The sequence below is a fragment of the Haliotis cracherodii genome, unplaced genomic scaffold (assembly GCF_022045235.1).
Source record: "Haliotis cracherodii isolate W230 unplaced genomic scaffold, xgHalCrac1.p SCAF_1, whole genome shotgun sequence".
Classification (NCBI taxonomy): domain Eukaryota; kingdom Metazoa; phylum Mollusca; class Gastropoda; order Lepetellida; family Haliotidae; genus Haliotis; species Haliotis cracherodii.
Window position 1 is genome coordinate 84,393,465 of NW_027266264.1, and position 21,883 is coordinate 84,415,347.

At 44.0% G+C, this 21,883-nt stretch overlaps 1 protein-coding gene across 1 annotated transcript; it reads right to left on the reverse strand.

Moving 5' to 3' along the window:
* On the reverse strand, positions 1-20,776 carry LOC139458128 (uncharacterized). Its single transcript, XM_071239438.1, has 12 exons — positions 20,455-20,776; positions 14,862-15,029; positions 13,700-13,960; positions 12,374-12,633; positions 11,235-11,503; positions 10,296-10,596; positions 7,017-7,332; positions 6,363-6,530; positions 5,301-5,561; positions 4,147-4,406; positions 1,062-1,351; positions 1-343 (listed from the first exon to the last, which is right to left on the reverse strand). The coding sequence occupies exons 1-12, from the start codon at positions 20,754-20,756 to the stop codon at positions 41-43; spliced, it is 3,159 nt and encodes a 1,052-aa protein (XP_071095539.1). The 5' UTR covers positions 20,757-20,776; the 3' UTR covers positions 1-40.
* Positions 20,777-21,883: the final 1,107 nt, after the last annotated feature.

Genomic DNA, 21,883 nt, shown 5'->3' on the forward strand with positions numbered 1-21,883 from the left:
TTTCAAGTAACAATTAATGTTTATTCGAAACAGTTACAGGTCATCCGATAATAGGGTTACTGTTACCAGTTCGATAGAATACAGGAGGAGATTTGGATTCAAAACTAGGAATCAGAGCATAAGTATGTCCAGCTGACGTCTTGAAAGTAAAGTTGAAATCCATTCTGGGAGCCGGTTTGTCCCAGCTACCTCTAAAAGTGTCGCCTCCACGTGACGCAAGGACCCAGCTGGCGATACCGTATGTGGCCTTCAGCTGATGGGACGTGCTGTCGTAGTGAATGCTGATGTTGCCGTACGCCTGGTGTCGGAACGTCCCAGTGTACGCTTGAAGGGCTAGGTTAGCCTGGGGATAAACATACACTTTTTATGCATGAAACTACTGCCAGTGATAACATGAATTTATTTGTTGTTCTCTTTCACGAAAAAAACCATAATAAATATATGTAAGCCGAATTTGAAGATAAGGTATCTTCAAAGGAGTTGAAAGGCAGTCTCACTTAATCGCGGCTTTCCCCTTGTTGGTTGTAAAACATGAATTAAAAACAAAATATATGTGATATATAATGATGTTGATCTATCAAATATGTCATCTATATACAATAGTGAAACCATAAACTATTGATAATAAAATGTATTATGTATGTATTATATATGTTGATCCATGTGTTCTAAAAGATTGGTAATAAAATTGATGTAAACCAAGTTATTCCAGTTATTTCACTTCTCCAACAATCTGACCTGAGCCCACGATCAAGACCCCTAATGATATAGTGGGCACACCCGTCACTTACTCCCTATGTTGTTATGCCCGTACGGATGTTGGGAAAGTGGAGGGGCCTGCCTGAGTTCGACGAAGTCACAATGAAATGGATATAAAATAAATAGCCCTGAAGACTCGTAAGATGTAAAGCTGCTGTTGCTTCGAGACCGTATTGGACAATGGCATTAATGTGCTCATGCATTGTATTTCTACCACTGAGCATCAAGTTCTTTCAGCCAGACTGGAACCGATTATTGCATTTAATAGCACGTCCTCTTCTCCAGTTCCATCCTTTACTCACAGTGTGTGTGGCACGTCTCCTCCTTGTCAACCTCCTCCCAGAGCGTTTACGGGATCCAGAACGTCTCCGTGTGCGCCAGGGGTCGGGGAAGGAGCAGATGGTGCTGGTGTTGATCCAGGGCGCCTCCCCCAGGTATACGTCCATCAGGTAGGCACTGAGCGACCCCCGGAACCAGTAGTCGGGGTCGGTGCCCGTCATGGTCAGGAACACACCAAGGTTCTTGTCCGGGATGAGTGTCAGGAAACTCCGGTAGCCGAATGTGCTGCCTGAATGTTGTACCATCGGTAGTCCTGCAACAGTGTCAGGATCCGCTGGTGATATGTGCTGAAGTGGAACAGGTTTAGGACCTGTGTCCCTTTAAGGTTTTTTTTCCACATTATCCTAAACGCTGCAAGACATAAATGAAATATTGTTCATAGTGTCATCGTACCCCTACGGCGTGGATCATTGTTGCGCATAATATCCAGACTCCATTATTTACAGGCACCGTATACCTTGAGTGCGTCGGTAAACAACAAGCAAAAGCTAATGATTCAGCCTATCCTAGGATTACGAGGAGGCTGAAAGGTTCTGAGCTTTACTATGATACACTGTGTTGATGGAGTTGGTTGCAACATCATCCACTCATTTTCCTGAGGCAAGAGAGTTAACTGACTTTAAAAGTCCAGTTTCCACCCTTGCCGAACTAGGCTGGTATTATGGAGTTACAGTTTGGCTGGACTAACGACTCTATGCATAGTCCAATCAAAATCGCGCAACGAAATCGAAATCCGGTTCGTAAACTGTCGAATTAGGATTCCTCGAAAACTTGGAAAAGTGAAGCTATCACCTTGCCAGCTGATGGGACAATATTTCCTTTTGTCTTCGGAGAAAAACTGCATTGACAGTTGTTTCTGGCTGATAGTGGTTAACCCAAGACTCATCAATGGTTACAAAACGCTATACAAAATCAACTAGGTCTGCTCGAAACCACGTAAGTTATCACGTGAGATGATCCATCATGTTGAAACCTCTGCCATGCCTAGTTCATTTCTTAGAATGTTCTCAACTTTCCCATAAGAGATGTCTACTATATTGGCCACGTGACGTGTGATGGGTCGTCGATCATCCATAATCGTATCATGCATGTTTTCAACATTTTCCTCAGTGGTTGAAGGTCTTCCTCGAGACTCTCTCTTCCCCTCTTGAACTCCGCAACCTCCTCCTAACAGGGGCGGTCGGGTAGCCTAGTGGTTAAAGCGTTCGCTCGTCGCGCCGAAGACCCGGGTTCAATACCTGACTTGGGTACAATGTGTGAAGCCCATTTCTGGTGTCCCCCATCGTGATATTGCTGGAATATTGCTTAAAGCGGTGTAAAACCATACTCTCTCACTCACTCACACACCTCTTAACAATGGCAAAAAAAGGAGCCAATTTGGTTATTTTTCATCAACAGAGAATACCTAGTCACTTTGATGCCTGTCGAAATAAGCATGGAAAGTATTGTACTTAATACACGCAAACCCTTAAGGATATACTATACTCAACAACAAAAGTTCCTGTGACACCAATATTTTAGTGTATTTTTCAAAGAAGTAAAGTTTGGTTTTCAATATTGTAGTACATGTATGGAATCAAGTCACAAAATCGCAACTGCTACAGAAAAGCATGCATTCCTTGCAAAAGTTGACTTTCATGCAAGTCCGATGCATTTCACTACCCAAGAATGGGTACAAAAACATGTGCGTTAACAGGATTCCATATGCATTGTTTAGCATCGTGCTGACAACAACCACTCAGAAAAACAACAAAATTACGCAATCATTCAACATTACGAAATGCCACGCCTGTCCGAAAATGTGCGTCTGCGAGCCATTGGTATGCTTGAAGCAGGATCGAGTCAAGGTGATGTTGCAAGACAATTTAACGTCCACAGAAACACCATTTGGTGTTTATGGCAACGTTCGCAACAGACGAATGGAGTCAGAGACCATCCTCGGAGTGGCAGGCCACGCGTAACCAATAATCGACAAGACAACCGGATTCGAACAACACACCTACGAAATCGATTCCAGCCAGCAACAGTGACTGCTAGAAGCATCCCTGGCCTTCGACGAATATCTTCACAAACCGTACGTCGCCGCCTCAGATGTTCAGGGATTGTCGCCAGAAGACCCACCAGACGTCCCATTTTGACAGGAAACCACCATCAAGCACGTCTACGGCGGTGCAGACAGCGTCTACGCTGGGCGGCCATGCAGTGGGGACAAGTTCAAATCACTGACGAGTCTCGTTTTCACCTCAGCCACAGCGATGGACGGATTCGAGTGTACCGACGTCGAGGTGAACGTTACGTCAATCATTGTGTCACGGAAGAAGATCGGTTCGGGGGCGGCAACGTTATGGTATGGGGTGGGATTACAGCAAGACAGGGACCCGTTTGATAGCGGTATAGGGAAATCTCAATGGACAGCGCTACCGCGACGAGATCACTGACCCTGTTGTTCTACCGTTTTTGCGTCGTCATGGACCAGGCATTACCTTTCAACATGACAACGCCCGGCCTCATATTGCTCGACTTGTTCAGGATTCTCTTCAACAAAACAACGTGAATGTCATCCCCTGGCCGGCTCGCTCCCCTGATCTCTCACCAATCGAGCACATATGGGATGAGATGGTTCGGCGCCTTCGACGTCAACCACAGACACTCCATGAACTTCGAAACATGCTCAAGCAGATATGGACAGATATCCCACAGGACTTTGTGCGACGCCTGATCCATCCCATGAGACGAAGATGTGTTGCTTGCATCGCAGCCAGAGGTGGACACACACGCTATTGATTTGTAAATTGACATTTTGGCATGTTCATGTTTTTATATGAGATCACGCATTTTCTGAAGTCAGTATGGAAAATTAAACCATTTGAACACTTACAGGATTCTTTTATCTGTTGCAAACCGAAATTGTTTCAGATTTGGTAAAAACATAACTTTGCATTAAATCTTATTCAATGTCACAGGAACTTTTGTTGTTCAGCATATATACCTTTCGTAGTTACTTTCAGCCACCGCTCCTACATAAAACTTGATCTATAGAAACCCCACCTCTGTAATACCCGCTCTTCCAGCCGAGGCCGTAACCGTCGTTGCTCATTGTCACCGGCGTCTTGGGTCTGCTGAAGTAGGTGTTGATGGAACTGGAGGCGAGAGCGTTCCGGGGTTTGTATGTTTCCTTCAGCAGGTTTTCGGCCACGACTTGGTTGCCCTCGCGGTTCTTCCCGCCACTCAGATGGAACAACATCCACTTGGTCATGTCGTCTGCGCTGCTGATCACAGACCCAGAACCACCAATCTTTGCCCAGTGACTGATGAAGAATAATGTGAGTGTATCTTGAAAACAGGTCATGGATACTTCAGTAAGATAACAGAATCAGTTAACCTGTCCCTTGCCACTCTGGATCAGCAATGTCAGGGGCGCTATGGTAGCCTAGTGGTTAAAGTGTTCGCTCGTCACGCCGAAGACCCTTGTTCGATTCCCGACATGGGTACAGTTTGTGAATATTGTTAAAAGCGGCGTTAAACCATACTCACTCACTCAGCATTGTCAGACAACTCAGTGGGGACAGGACTCCTACTTAGCCTGGAAGACTACAGCTTTAGGTTTTACCAGAGCCCCCTTTAATTTTAAAGTAGTATCTAGCCAGTCATATAAGGTGTTCGTATGGTATGTTTTCTTTATTTTAAGAAAAATATAATTTCCACTGACGTCGGGGACACGTTCACCCGTGAAGATCCGGGGTAAAATAGGTCTTCAGCAACCCATACTTGCCGTAAAAGGCGACTATGCTTGTCGGTCAGGTTCGCATGGTTGAAGCATGTCATTGTATCCCAATTGCGTGGATCGATGCTTATGATGTCAATCACTGGCTTGTCTGGTCCATACTCGATTATTTACAGATCTCCGTCATATAGCTGGAATATTGTTGAGCGCGGCGTTAAACAACAAACAAACAAATATCATAACGTTCACTTGTCAAGGCTGAAGGTGCTGGTTCGATTCTCAACATGGGTGAAATGGGTGAAACCTATTTTTGTTGTCTCCAACTTTGATGGATTACGTATCAAGGCGACCTAAAACTCTCTCACCTCAACTGATACCTACTATGGACATCTTCCCGAGGCAAGGGAGTTAACTGACTATAAAAGTCCAGTTTCCACCCTTGCCTCGGGAAGATGACTATGGAGTGCCACACACATACCGGATAAAGTCAGACGACGGCGTTACAAGCTTGCTACCCTGTTTAGTGTAAGGTGTCGCCATGTTTGGTGAGGTGAGGTCCGCTCTGGTTCCGAATGTGCTGGAGTCCATGTGCAAGGGCTTGAAGATGTTGTCAGTCATACTGTCCTCCCAAGTCTTCTTTGTGAGCAACTCCGTGATGTGTGTCAGCAGTCCGTACATGAGGTCGCTGTAGTAAAAGCTGCCCCTGAAGCCGCCGGTGCTGGGAAGGTACTTCACCCGGCTGTCACAGGACACAACAATTTATTCATATTGTGATTGTGAACACTGAGTAGGATTCTAGATCTATCGCCACCCACTGAAACACCACCGGTTTTCGTTATCGATCTGGAATCCTTATTCAAAGTTCACATTGAAAGAAAAAAGTACCCAGATATTTTCTTAAAAATAACACCTAGCAACAATGGAATTTTGGTGGCAGACAAAAAAAAATTAACATTGTGAAGCATTATTATTTTTTCCTCGCATATTCTGGACAGTTTACTTTTCGATTCGGATATTATTTAGTTCATCATTGCGCCCAATGAAATCTAACTGGGTCTGTGCCCGAGACTGCTTGTTGTCTGTTTTATAATTCCTTGAATTAGGGCCCTGTTCTGATGGTGGACTGAAGTCCCAGTGGTTCACCATTAGTATCATTTATCAATTAAGTGAAATGCAGAAATAATGTTTCGACTGAATCATTAAACTTGCCCTTCAGAGTGTTGTAAAACGAACATATTTCTGAAGTGTTTCTCTTAACTTGTGACCAGTTGAAACTATGCACTTTAACGCAGATGTAAATCAAAGTTGACTTGTCATTTATAGTTTCAATAAATTAGTAAACGTGCTGCATGTCACTGGATTGACTCGTTTATTTACAGACATGAGAATGGCAGGAGTACGCATTGCGGCGTTTGGCAACAAACAACTGCCCTTTTTAGTAAATTGCGTGAGTAGCGGGTGCTACCGTTGAAGCAGGACATCTTACCCTTTTCGCGATATACCTGAAGTGTATATGTCTGGCTAGAACAGTCTTATATACCTGACGAGGTTCTCCCGTGTGAGGGTGTCGTCCAGCCGGAGGTAGTTGTTCCTGGGGATGCCCATCCTGTGTGCCATCAGGTCCTCCACGACGGCGTACACTGACCGCAGGGAGTTGTTGAACCCGTTCCTCCCTAACAGGTGGTACACATTCGTCTTGATAGTGTAACTGGGGATATATGCACAGAATACCAGTCAGCATCAAACGTGTATTTCCTGTCCGATCGTAGACTCAGTGAGGTGGCAGGGAATGACTTGCTTTGTGGGTTGAAACAAAATGCAAAATAGTTACTGGTATATGTTAGCATCATCGATTCATTTATGATAAATACCCTGGGTCCATTCGCCATCATAGCTTTGCTGAGCCCGGTTCGAATTACACGACGCTTACAATAGCCGTCCTCTCATAAGACAAGTCTGTTCTAAGTTAAGGGCCGACATAGGGTTGGGGTTGGGGTGTTGTGCTGCAAGTCAGGAAAAATCATCTGGTAATAAAATATCTAAATAAGAATTAGTAATGAGAATTACTTGGCGTCAAAGAGGGAGAACGTTCGGGGGTGGGGGGTGGACGGGGGATGGAGGGGGCTGGGGGGGAGGGGATGAGGGGTGCTGAGAAACAATACAGCAGAGAGTCAAAATATATTTCATTACTTACCTACTTTGATCATGCAATACTTTACTCAACAACGCCGTTGTGAACGCTTTGGACAACGACGCTATCTCAAACAGAGTTGTGTTCGTGACAGGTGTTTTGGTAGCAAGGTCGGTGACACCGAATCCCCGCGACATGACGACTTTGCCATCTTTCACCACTGACACCGCTAACCCAGGTGTCTGGTGACATTTCAGCCCCGCGTTTATCACAGCGTCCACTGCAACATCATCGACGACGGTATACACTACTCCCCACAGTGCCGTTGTCGTCACCCAAAAAAAGAACAGATGTGAACTTCCTAACATCATGGCCGATTTATGACGGAGATAAGGAATAGAGTGTATTCCATGATAGTGTATTGCAGCGCAAAGTTCAGTTGAGATTATGTAGAAGTTGTTTGTTGTTTTGGTAAGATTTGGTTTGTTGTTTTAGGCCGCACTCAGCAATATTCCAGCTATATGACGGCGGTCTGTAAATAATCGAGTCTGGACCAGACAATCCAGTGATTTACATCATGAACATCGTTCCACGCAAATGGGATCCATGACATGCATCAACCAAGTCAGCGAGCCTGACCACCCGATCCCGTTAGTCGCCTAGTTGTTTGTTGTTCAACGCCGCACTCAGCAATATTGCTGCAATATGACGGCGGTCTGTGAATAATCTAGTCTGGACCAGACCAGTGATTGATAGAATGAGCGACTCTGTTGCCGTCAGGTACGACTAGGTATGAAAGGCCATTCCCTATCCATGATATCTCTGCTGAAGGCAGAGCCCAGTGTACGATTCTAATTATCATCATCAGAGCACCTCTGTGGTCTTGTGGTAGAGCATCCGCCCGTAGAGCGGAAGGTCGGAGGTTCGATCCCTAGACGCGTCATACCAAATAACGTTAAAAGATGGTACTAGTTATTACCCTGTCTGGCGCTCGGCATTAAGGGGCTAAAACAAGGGCTGGCCGGCTCGGAGTTAGTATGCTATGTCTGAGTTGCGTATTCATGTCAAACTGTTTGTTTGTTGATTTGTTGTTTAATGTTGCATTCAGCAATATTCCAGCTATATTGCGGCGGTCTGTAAATAATCGAGCCTGAACCAGACAATCCAGTGATGGACATCATGATCATCGATCCACGCAATTTGGATACATGCGGCATGGTATCTCAGTGGGCTGGCACCATTAAATCGGCCTTAGACCGGACTTGACTAATCTTTACTAATGCCTTGACTGTTGTAACCCTGATGAAACTTCTTAGCAAGAGTCGCATGACGCTCTTCGAAAACATGATCTTCCCGTGAAATCTCATACCACCTTCTCTCTATTTTGTTTATTTCAGTACCAAATAGATTTTTTTTTTTAAATCTTGCAAAACTGTTTGTTTTATGCAATACACTATTTAAGACAATATTGTGCCACAGCCCAGAAAGAGTTCAGGCCTTGTGCGAACAAACCGTCAGTGGCGGCTAGACTTCACCAACCCAACATGTCCGGGTTCGAGTCCTATCCTCTGCTGTCAAGAGGCCCCTTACTTTACTGCGGCTCTGTGGCAACCCCAAGCAGAAAAGTCTCTTTAGTACCCCATTTGTGTCACAGGAACCGACGGCGATAAGGATCCGTTGCGGGCTGATTGTGTGTCATCGTGGCAAAAGTCGTGGAATCACGTGCATAAGTTTTGTTTGGCCTAGATTCGTGACACAGGAAGCCGTGATAAGGCTTCAAGGTTACGGACTGTGCCGTAAAACAACATTCACTCATTTCGTTCACAATTGTTCGTCCCATATATGTCCTTCCGATAACGGAGGATCTTCACATCTCCACTAAACGTAATGCGCTCTCTGAACTGTACCCCAGACCTATCGAATGTTTTTCATAGGTTTGAACACAGTTACACAAAGCGATCACAGCCAACACCTATTAAATCTGTGTTCAAGTACAGGGCCCCGTTCCACAAAGGGATCGTAGCGCTAAGACGATCGTAACTCCGATACTTAACACAGGTTTACAACAGTCGCAGCGCTGGACACAATCACCAGCGTGAGCTGATCTATAAAATCTCGTCACATAAGGGTATACATCCGAGCGACAGAACACATCATCATGACTGATGTTCTTAGTTGGGGACCGCCTCTGTGGTCTAGTGGTAGAGCGTCCGCCCGGAGAGCGGAAGGTCCGGGGTTCGATCCCCGGCCGCGTCATACCAAAAGACGTTAAAAGATGGTACTTGCTGTTACCCTGTCTGGCGCTCGGCATTAATGTGCTAAAACAAGGAATGGTCGGCTCGGAGTCAGTATACTGTGTCTGAGCGGGATATTCATGTTAAACTGCGGCATGGTATCTCAGTGGGCTAGCACTATAAATCGGCATCAGTCCGGACTAGTACAAGCAGCCACCAAAACACACACACGTACATGCACGTGGCTATATAAGTGCAATAATCTTGGACGCGACGTTAAACCCCATTTCACCTCACCTCTTAGTTGGAGTCGAGGCATACGTACTACAGATAGATGAAAGGAGTAGAACGATACATGGCAATGCTGTTTAACCTCAGATGACATTCTATCGCCCGTAGTCGTCGGACAGCAGAATATGCAACCGTGATCAATCAGCGTCAGTTCGTTATAGTCCACTGTATTGCCATACGTTTCATGGGCCAAATGCCATGTGGGCTTGACCATATGTACGGCTCCAGTCTACTATATGCATATGTAGAAAGAGTACATCCGGGACTCGCACAACAACCATGTCACGTGATATTGATTATATAATCCATGTTTTATTCATTTACTGAATTATTTTCCAACTTCTAGACAATCGACATAAATAATAACAAACCGATGATTCATAAAACGCCATATTTATTGTGTTTTTAGTTATGTATATCACTATCATATTACAATATGGTGTTTGTAATACAGTATATATATTTACCTGAAAAAAAACCACACAAAAAAACAACAGAAAACAAATCGATCCTGTGACAAAATATTTCTTCCGGAACTACTTTTAACGAAACCATAGTTTATCATAAAGAATGTTATTACCATTCAGCAAATACGAGTGAGGAAAGGATATTTGACTTTTTTTCTCAATTAATATGTATTTCCCATCTCATACCTGATAAAGTTGATATTATTATGAGTGGTTCAGCGTCATTACTTAACACATGTTTATCTCATCTCCTGACCTTTTACCTTTTCACCTCTCAGATCACAAGATGGGATTAACGTGCTATTTGATAACAAAAGACAAGTGTCCTGTATATGAACTACGTGTTCAACTAATGATGGAATTTCCATTGCCGATGCGGAAAAATATCTGCGGCAATGTCTTCTCAAAACTAGGTATCAGTGCATATACTTCCCCGTTTGACGTGAGGAACGTGAAGTCAAAGTCAAGAGTTGGTGCTGGGTTGTCCCAGTTTGCCCGAAAGGTGTCACTACCGCGTGACGTCAGGACCCAGCTTCCAATACCATATATGGCCCTCAGCCGATGAGACGCGCTGTCGTAGTGGACGACGAGGTTGCCGTAGGCCTCGTTCCTGAAGGTGCCTGTGTATGCCGGGAGGGCTAGGTTAGCCTGCTGAAAACAAAAGATAGATGTGAATAGGGTGAATGATCAAGGCACACATATTTATTGAAACAGTATTTTTCGTGGAAATAATAGCGTTCAAGAGTGAGTGAGGACTATTTTTGGCAATGATATTTGTAAGCATTATTTCAGTTATATCACAGTGGTCTGAACGTTATCGCGTCTGGACCAGGCAACTCACTTGATGCCAGCATGGGCAATAATCCGTATCGTCTTGTACAATGACACACCATAAATCAGGTCACACATTTTAACCACCACCTTCCCGAGGCAAGCGTGTCCACTAGCCTTACACCAAAACATAGGCAATCGTTTGGGGCTTTAAAGATGAAAATACATATTCGTGTCAACAAAGACAGGCAGCGGTAAATCACTTTCATATGAAGGTGTTTGACTTGTGAAACGTTCTCTGATTGGACTATCGATATGTGCGATAGTCCAATCATATTCAGCACAGGAAAGTGGGCTGGATGTGGCAAGGGCGGAAACAAGACTGTTCCCCGGAATGTGGAGACAAGGGGTACTCGCGATACCACATGGAAACATAAACAGTTTTGGTATATTTGGAGTGTTCTTGGCACTGCCCGTCCACCTCTACTCCGCGAGCCGACTGTTGTGTCCCTACTCACGTATCTCGTGACCCTTGTCGGGCGATTACGGCGCCCAGAACGTCTCCGTGTGCGCCAGGGGTCGGGGAAGGAGCAGATGGTGCTGGTGTTGATCCAGGGCGCCTCCCCCAGGTACACGTCCATCAGGTAGGCACTGAGCGACCCCCGGAACCAGTAGTTGGGGTCGGTGCCCGTCATGACCACGAACACACCCAGGTTTTTGTCCGGGATGAGGGTTAGGAAACTCCGGTAGCCGAATGTGGTGCCTGAATGTTGTACCATCGGTAGTCCTGCAACACGATTTCAGTCAACATCAGCATAATTGTGACTTGTCCCCGTCAGGACCTGTTACTGACGTCGTAGTCGCTACATTACAGAATCACACTCCGCATCTCAGATGACTGTTTGGGTGGGATCTTTTTTCAGATAGGAGCTGAACAGCTTTCTTTCGCGATGTCTTCAGGCATCTAGCATGTCCCGCAAACATTTATGTTTTCAATACCTGAGGCAAAACAAATATTTCAGTATTATCTTCAACGAATTATTTAGAAACAGAAATCCTTTATATTCCCGTTTTATGGCACTTGATCAATGAAACTTCATCATGTCGTGATATATGTTTATCTAAATGTGTTGACTTTTCAATTGAAAATGTAATAAGTTAAGTGGGTGAGTGAGTTCAGGATTCAAACACAGGTGTCGTCTAAGGCGCCACGATTAGCTGTTCAGAGTTGCGTCCCTTGGGCACGCCAGAAACCTATGATTGTGTGTTCGAATCCCGGTTCGCCCCGATTATATTTCTAGGTTTGTCAGCACCATGGGTTTCGCAGAAGTGGTATAAGTCTGAGACCTGCATCACGTCGGGCTTTCCACCCACATTAAGCTGATACGCCGCGATACAAATGGAAAACTGTTTAAAGCGGCGTTAAACCCAACTCACTCACTCACTCATTCCCATACCATTGGTATTAGCGACACGACCTTCGGTTACTGCTTCAAGCCACACAATTGAGCCGAAAAATTAACAGTACTTTCTGGATCAAATGGCCAAACATCCCAGAATAATACAATGGCTGGTCCCTTCTGATCATGTATGTGTGTTCATTTTGATAGTACGCTGTGTATGATGCGAAAGGAAAGCAAGACTAACGTAAGCCCACCTCTGTAATACCCGCTCTTCCAGCCGAGGCCGTAACCGTCGTTGCTCATTGTCACCGGCGTCTTGGGTCTGCTGAAGTAGGTGTTGATGGAACTGGAGGCGAGAGCGTTCCGGGGTTTGTATGTTTCCTTCAGCAGGTTTTCGGCCACGACTTGGTTGCCCTGGCGGTTTTTCCCGCCACTCAGATGGAACAACATCCACTTGGTCATGTCCTCTGCGCTGCTCACCACAGAGCCAGAACCGCCCAACTTTGCCCAGTGACTGATGGATATATGAGAATAGCTTGGTAACACGTGACTTCTGATCTACTTGTCTCAGAAAAGTAAAATTAGTTAGAATTCTTACAAATCGTTTCATATTATATCTGACCGTCGGAAATAGAGATGCGCGCATGCCTTCATAAACCGTCAAAGCACGTGACATGAATATTCGCCGCGGACAGCATTGTTCATGGCATGGCATGGCGAGTGAGTGAGTTGGGTTTTACGCCACTTTTAGCAATATTCCAGCAATATCACGGCGGGGGACACCAGAAATGTCCTTCACACATTGTACCCATGTACCCGGTAATCGAACTTGGGCCTTCGGCGTAACGAGCAAACGCTTTAACCACTTGGCTACCCCGCCGCCCCTTGTCATGGCGAAGCACACCCAGGATGAATTTTACAAAAGCCTGGTGTAGGGACCTGAACCCGGGTCTTCCACCGAACAACCCAACTCCTCAGCCACTTGGCTACCTCACCGTTTTCCGTATTTAATGTCAGAGCTCTTCTTCGACATGTAGCTTAAACTTAGGCTTGATAATCAACATTAAAACATTTGCTTTTAATTGTTATGAAGTGAAATTGAATAGAATTAAGTCTGGATTGTTTGAATGTTTTTACCCCGCACTCAGCAATATTCCAGCTATATTATGGTGGTGTATAATAGTCCAGTTTGGGCAAGAAATACAAGTGATTGATGTTGTTTCACATTTCACAACGTTTTCAAATCCGGAATCCACCTTTAATTATATTCAGCACAAAGCATAGCTAAATACAAATATTTCTTGGTGTGATATGAACATATGATTGAGGGAGACAGCGAGACAGGGACAGACGGCTTGAACATACTTTGAGTCATACCAGCATGTGTCAAGCAACAGTGGGTGGGAAGCCTGAAGTGATGCACTGGTTAGATGTTTACTACACTGGAGAACCCACGAGCAAGGGTACGGTTCTGTCAAACCCAGAAACATAATCAAAGTGAATCAAAGATTTGAACCCACGATCATGTAATTCATGCACGATTGGCCACCGCACATGAATACAGGCAACACGACACCCACCGTACAAACTGGGTCGAGGCCGCTACAATCTGACCATTCTCAATGACGTATGGTGTCGCTACATTTGGCGCGGAAAAGTTCACTCTTGTGCCAAATGTGGATGAGTCCATTCCTAAGGGCGTAAAGAGGTGTTCAACCATGTTGTCTTCCCATAAGGTGCCAGTGACGGCCTCCGTGATACGGGTCAGAAGTCCGTACATCAAGTCGTTGTAGGCAAAGCTGTCCCGGAATCCACCCACATTCTTCAGATACTTGACACGACTTATAACAGACAAATAGAATACAAACTGCAGAACCGTAGACTTTTCAAATCAAAATATGTAGACAAAAGGTTCCCTTATATCTCCTGCCTTATCTGAACCGTTCTCGCCCACCACCACACCCAAATTTCTCCAACCCCAATACCATGCCTACCTGCCACCTCAATCAGATATTTTACTACGATTCGATATCTTTCTGATGAAGATCAACCCGAGGTCACGTCAGGTAAACTTTGTGGTCAGCCAATCAGGGCGGAGGATTCTATATTCTTGGTGCGAGTGAGCGAAGCATTCGCAACAGCACTTTTGATTGATGTATCTCCAAAACGAACGTTTAACCGATAGCTCTGGATGGAGAATAATAAAGAGATTGGTCGTGTTTTACTGAGCATCATGACATCTACACGCAAAGATGTGTACTATTTTCGAAACAATAGTAGTTTGCGCAGTTTCTTTTCAAATCGGGGACAATATAGAAAAGTCGAATCGTTTTTGAATACTGACGACTGTTTCATTTAGGTTTTCATTGAAACCTCTGATTGACCAATAAGAATCGATATTTTCCAAAGTCATGGCAGAATGACTTTTAGAACACTTTTATCAATATTCTAGCCATATATCACCATATACCAAGAATGTGTGTCTCAAATTGAGGGAATCACACCCGGGGTTTTCCGAGTGGTTTTAGCCACTAGGTTAACGGCAGGTGCTTGAACTTTGAGAAGCAAGCACGACACATTTACACACACGCGGCCACGCCCATTCTGTCAGTGTCAGTACCATATTGGAGAGACATTGTACATATCCCTCGACACCTTGCATACTAATTTACGTACATACAGTCCAACAGCACATTTGTTTTTGCGGCGTAAAGATTCCCTCCTCTATTTTGCCAGTCTCACCTGAGAAGGTTCTCCCGTGTGAGGGTATTGTCCAGCCGGAGGTAGTTGTTCCTGGGGATGCCCATCCTGTGTGCCATCAGGTCCTCCACGGTGGCGTACACTGATCGCAGGGTGTTGTTGAACTTGTACCGACCCAGGATTTTGTAGACGTTCGTGTTGATTGAAAATCTGCACAACATGTTAAAAGATTGACTGCTGGTTTTCGAACTCAGGATTACAGAATCCTGACCAAGATTGAATGATATCGGGTTGTCGATGGAAAAATGCTGAGCTAGCAGTTCGTATGGCAAAGTCACCTTACTACGCTGTGTCCTATTATCCCCCAATGGAGAGCAGTAATGCATGGAAAGACAGGGGCGGAGCTGTATTGCTGATGTGGATCCTTTCCAAAGCACAAGGTATGAACATGACAGGGTAGGTATACAGACACAATATTATTGTACTGTGATGCTAATTTGCCAGAATGTGTTACCCTTTTACATTAAAGTAGTCCTCACCATAAACATATTATAGATACACAACTGCAAATATCTATACTAACGGAAAAGAAGTAACTGTTTTTCACATAAAGTTCAATAAAAATAAATTCATTCTGAAACTAAATCATGCATCTTTCAATACATATTCATAAAGACATCTCGACTTTAAGGTCGCGATTCACAATTTGCATGTTTGAGTGTTGGGAGCATAGTATTCATGCAAGTGTTTTATAATGTGAACAGCACACAATGATCGTATAGCTATCAGGTGCTATTAAAACACTTTCGCTTAACCGTAAATAACGCTTACACAATGTCACCGTCTACGCACCGTTGGTATGCTGCAAACGGGAATGGCGCAGAACGAAGTAGCAGGAAATCGAAACACAATTTTCTCATTTTGGAGACGTTATCAACAGCAGGGCAACGCTCGTGACATGCCATGAGTCGGTCGTCCACGCGTGACGCCACATCAACAAGACAACCATTTTCGATTAGTGCATCTACGGAATCGATAAAACAATAAACTGCCACATTGACAGCTCGGACAATTCATGGACCAATGAGTGGCAGTACCGGACGCAATCGGTTGAGGGAACACCACAAGCGGCCCCGACTTCAAGCTATAGGCCCAAGTTTGCTTCCCCGTCCCCGTCAGCCACGCCTAGCTTGGTGTAGACAGCAACTCAGGTTTAGAAGACAAGACTGGGACAGTAGACTGTTCACAAATAAGGACAGCTCTGATGGTTTTGCAAGGGTCTTTAGGCGTCCAGGAGAACGTTTCAGCGATGCTTACGTTACTCAACGTCGTCAGCTTAGGGGTGGGAGTGTAATGGTACATCTTCCCGGGGCAAGGGAGCACAACTCATGGAAGAACACAACGCATCATTGTTAATGGCAGTTTGAATGGTGAACGCTACCGGGACGACATCGTTCGACATCATATTCTACCCTCTGTGCAAATGCTGGGACGTAACGTCCCGTCTGAGTAGCATAGTTCCAGCCCGCACGTCCCACGTGTTGCAACAGAGTTTTGGAGGCAGCATAACATTGCTGTTGTGCCATGACCGGCTATTTCTCCCGACCTCTGGCCCATAGAACATTCTCGGGATGAGATGGATGGACGCTTACGTTCTGTCAATGAATTCTATATGATAAAAATTTGATCAGACCTATGACCAAGCACGTATTTACATATTTGACATGTCAGTCAAACCGACTGTATTACTCTATTATTTTTTCAGTATTGTGAACATACAACATGACACGTTAGGGGCAGTCGGGTTTTTTTCCAGATAGGCGTTTTGGATCATGAAAAAAGAAGTATAGTTGAAGCTATATCAACAACTTGGAAACACTGACACAATTTCAAATTGCTATTAACACCCTCCAAAGATTACATAAATAATAATCATCGTTAGTGGTCATATAAACTGACGGGCAAAAGAAACGTTACCAAACAATGTTCTTGTCTAAAACAAAACAGATGCAAAAGTTAGTAACAGTTGATGTTTTATTATAAAAAAACAATTATTCAAAAACGGTATTTGAAAATGACAAGACCATAAACCGTGTACTTAAAGCTCTGCAGGCACGTTTATCATGCTGGGTGCACTGTCCAGTATTCGATCACACAAGCAGAATCGACTTCGATCTTGGATTAGAGCTTCATGAATCATTTAATTCGTGTAACGGGACAATAGCAGCTTGCTCGAAAATGAAGTCTACAGCATTCACATTAATCAAATCAGGCTATCACTCTAATGCACGGAGTCCCCTCACCAGTCTCAAGTTGTTCCAGACAATATGCCTACCTAAAGCATTGAATGGTTGCGAGTTGTGGTCATATTTGACACAGAGGGAGCTACTAGCAATTGAACGCTCACAAAGACTAGCCTTAATGATGGCACAAGGACTTCCCAAACACACCAGAACGGACCTATGTAACTCTCTTTTGGGAACCTTACCTGCAGAAGCTGCAATTGATAAAAAGAAGCTGTTGTTCTTTGGAAAGCTTTCTTATATATAGCACACTAATTTAACCCACAGTGTCTTCATAACCCGCCACTTCTGCTACATCAGCTGTAGTCCAGTTTCACTTGGATTCATCCCGGATGTCTATCGACTCGTGAAGAAGTACGGACTAAAAGAATATCTTGAAATGTTCATAGACTCTGGAAGTTTTGTGAGTTACATCTCCTGGAAGAAGATCGTCACGGAAGCTATCTTCACTTATGAGAAAGAGCAGTAGAATAGCTGCTGATCCAGACCTAAAACACTTCAGAATAATCCATCCTGAAATACAGCCTCACTTTGCATGGCAGATTGCCCAACTATTTCCCTTGATGAAGCCCCTCTGCAAACTAGTTGTGAAGCTGTGTGCTTGCTGGAGTCCAGGGAAAGTAAAGGGAACCCGCGTCTTGTGTAATGCTGACATCAGTGACCTCCTGGTTTACAGTGTGCGTTTGTGTGTGTGCCGTACACATATACGTGACAGTCTCTGGATGGACATTATAGACTGTAGTCCTGTAGAAGTGAGCGTCTGTCTCCACAGTAAAAATGACTCTGATCTTGTGTGTTCTCTGCTCTCGTGCAGACCCCCCACTTCCTCTGCCAGACGAAGATACAATAAACTATGCAAAGACTGTAATACAGCACCTTTCACCATTCACATTCACTCCTGAACTTTAAAAACATGTATCTAGTCCTCTAAATATTTTTCAATATTTTGCCCTGCATATTGTACTCTCCTTTCGAGGAATAAAAGCTTATATATAGATATATTTATATATACCAGAATTTCATACGGGTAACTTTCTGCACATTTTGCAATTTTTAGTGATTAAATTCATTTTTCTCGCAAATCACGTGAAGCACGTGCACATGTTCACAGGGAATAGGTTAGTTGCATTCCAGCTATGTGCTCCCAACTGTGTTCGTGCTGTTTGGTAAATTTGTTGAAAACTGACGACCATTATTTATTTGGTGGTGTTTCTTTTGCCCGCTAGTTTATTTCTTAGATTCTAAGTTTAATATTACGGCGTTCACCCAACACAATGTTAATGGCCCATCAATATTGTGTCGGGACGCCGGGAAATCAGGCTTGAGGACATCCGTAATGCTGATGGCGCGATGGAGATAACGCAGACAGGGGACATCAACGGAAGTGATATTTCTGCAGGCGACCATCGAAACTGCCATGTCGTGGTAATATGCCAATCTGTCGCCATCTCTTCATTAACTTATACATCCAACGTAGTGTTACATTGATGTTGTTAGTCCATTAGTATTTCGTGTATGTTTCTCCCCTCACGCCAGTCCTAAATTAACGTCCTTTTAAAAGTCAAAAAAGGTTTTTCATATACATGCACCTTTCACCCGCTTGAATATATATATAATCCCTGGAATGAACAATTTCGGGTTTCATAGCAAAACCCCGAGCTGTGTTTTATACACTCTATTTAAAATCAGATTTTAAAATCGATACCCCTCTGCGTGTCCAGTGAACCATGCCGTGATGTGCGGGGTTTTAGTATACTTTTACACATGATTACTTGTGGATGAGGTGGTCAGTGACTTGGTTCATTACGTCACTCACTGACGTGGTTCATTACGTCACACTCAGTGACTTGGTTCATGTTCAAACTCCAACGGTACGGGGTGTTAAACACGTGCACACTCACACGCACGCGCGCACAACCACATCGTTTGCTATGATAAATTTAAAGTGCAATTTGAAGAATATAATGGCCATTTTGGAACCCATTTCGATTGGAACGCATTCACTGGAAATGGAGTTTGTGTTATGAACCGGAAAACACGAACGACTTAAATATTTTCTCTGCCGTTGTATTTTAAAATAAGCAGGATGTGACTCGTTCATATACGACTATTTTAATTGTTTTGCGATGTTCGAACCTATTCACATCACCTATACTTTTCCATCAACCGATACGGCCTTTCTATTTGTTAGGACCGCCTAGTGGTAGTACGTCCGCCCGGAGAGAGGAAGGTCCGGTGTTCGATCCCCAGCCGCGTCATACCAAAAGCCGTTAAAAGATGGTACTTGCTGTTACCCTGTCTGGCTCTCGGCATCAATGTTGTTAAATAGGGACTGATCGGCTCGGAATCAGTATACTGTGTGTGAGTGGGATATTCATGTTAAACTGCGGCATGGCATCTCAGTGGGCTACCACTAAAGATCGGCATTAGTACACACACACACACACACACACACACACACACACACACACACACACACACACACGTCGCTATATAAGTGCAATAATGTTGGAAGCGCCGTTAAACCCCATTTCACATCACCTCACTACTTGTATGCACAGTGTATGTAGTCTATCATAAAGGTCGCCGTATAGCTATTTCTAAAGCCCTAATGACACTGGTGCTTATTTAGCGGCTAGAGATTAACAGATGGCTTAAAGTGAATTACGGATTACCTGTCCCAGGTGAATAGGTCACCACATTTCTGGCAATCTGACAAGACGCGCCTGCATTATATTTTTAACCCCCGGGCGACCTAAACAACTGGGCGGATATTTTACCTATCACGATGTTCGTGTTACAATAATTGGATAACCCTTTGATGAGAATACTGAAAAATACAGGACAAACATCAATATCCTTGTTCGGAGCCCCGTTCTTACAGTTCCCATCAGCATGTGCAAGGGATTGATAAACTCGTTTCGGACCCAATGAAATTGTACAAAGCGCCTTTTACCATGCACTGTAAAGATCAACTCGAAACGAACACCCGAGAACATAAAGAACGTGCAATACGCAAGGGCGGCGCGCATTTTAAATACTAACTTCAAAGAGGCACTTTTCAAATTTTCGAAAGAATGCTTTGGGCCAAAGTTTAAAAAGCAAAGGTGTGTTTTAAAAGTTAGAGAACATACTTGTAACTGTCAGCTCGTGAAAAAAAATCAAATTGCGATTAATTGAACAGAAAAATGCATTCTCCATGAAAACAGCCTTAAACCTTTTTCTTTCATGTTCTGTCCCTCAGCTCCCTGGAAATGAGCATGAGGACATTAAGGTTTGGTTCTGTAGATTTTGAATATAATTTGTTTGTGGTTAAAAGTATGTTTTCCTACCTTGTCCGGTCTTTGAGTATTTTACTAAGCAACGTTGTGGTGAACGCCTTAGACAACGACGCTATTCCAAACAACGTTGTGTTAGTGACGGGTGTTCCTGCGGCGATGTTGCTAACACCGAACCCCCGCGACATGACAACGTTGCCGTCTTTCACCACTGCCACCGCTAAGCCAGGTGTCTTGTGACATCTTAGTCCCGCGTTGATCACAGCGTTCACTGCAACATCATCGACGACGGTATACACTACTCCCCAAAGCACTGTTGTGGCGCAAAGCGAAAGTAAGCCTGTCTGTAGCAACATAATGACTGAGCCATGAAGTGGGTGCCCCTTCCTTTATAAGCTATAGTGTTATGCAATTGCTATTGTGTCCATCTTTACTGCAGAGTTTTGATAAGTTTAGACCTGGAGTAATTACTACACTTATACGTACGTACGTACTACTAAAATTATTACTTTTTGTAATTTGTACAGATCAAATAAGTACTCTGTGGTGTACATGTATACTGCTTGAGTAATTCGACCAGATTTTAGAAAGCCTTTTTTTGTTTTGTTTTGTTTGTTATTTAACGCCGCACTCAGCATATATATGACGGCTGTAAATAATAGCGTCTGGACCAGACAATCCAATGACTGACATCATGATCATCGATCTACGCTATTGGGATACGATGACACGCATCAACCAAGTCAGGTTGGCCAGACTGGCCACCCGATCCCGTCAGTCGCATCTTACGGCAAGCATAGTCGCCTCTTGAGGCAAGCATGGGTTGCTGAAGACCTATTCTACCCCGGATCTTCAAGGGGAATTAAAAATAGACAATCAGGTTTTTAAATAAAAATAACCTCTCTCAGTCGGTTGCATCACAGCTGAAACTATACTATGTATTGCATGAAAGGTACTTCTTTCTAAATAAGTGACGGTACTCTTAAAGGAGATTTACAGTAAGCTGGATATATGGGATTAAACTATTTATAAAGCATATTAAAACAAGCATCTTGAAGGAAGAAAATCTTAAGGCAATATTTGTGACAAAAAACGTTAAAACGTACTCGCGTACTCCGGAAACTACCGACAGTTAATGAACAGAGTTGTCATCATGTGACGTGACATCAGTGTTTCTGTACAGTGCTTGGTAGATTACAAGCGGGTATCACTAAGGAACAGCACATGTTTTTGGGGGGTCGCGAACAAATGGACATGGACGACCAGCATAGGTTGCTGGGGAATTATTCTACACGGAATCCCCGGAATAGGGGAGGACCAGCAACGTGATATTTGAAGGACGGTCATGATGCCTGTTATTAATGAAAAACAACTAATTCTTTTAATGTCACAACGAAGAAAGTGTCAACACAATGAGCTTTCACACGTACATGGTCTTGAAAATGATATATGTATTTCCTAATCAGTATCGTAGGCACTCTGA

Excerpts from the sequence above, each read along its gene's own strand:
- LOC139458128 (XM_071239438.1), bottom strand. The coding sequence starts at position 20,756 with ATGTTGCTACAGACAGGCTTACTTTCGCTTTGCGCCACAACAGTGCTT. Across the intron at positions 5,562-6,362 it reads ACACGGGAGAACCTCGTCAG|CCGGGTGAAGTACCTTCCCA; the intron begins GTATATAAGACT and ends GTCCTGTGACAG. Across the intron at positions 4,407-5,300 it reads CCGTCGTCTGACTTTATCCG|TCACTGGGCAAAGATTGGTG; the intron begins GTATGTGTGTGG and ends ATTCTTCATCAG.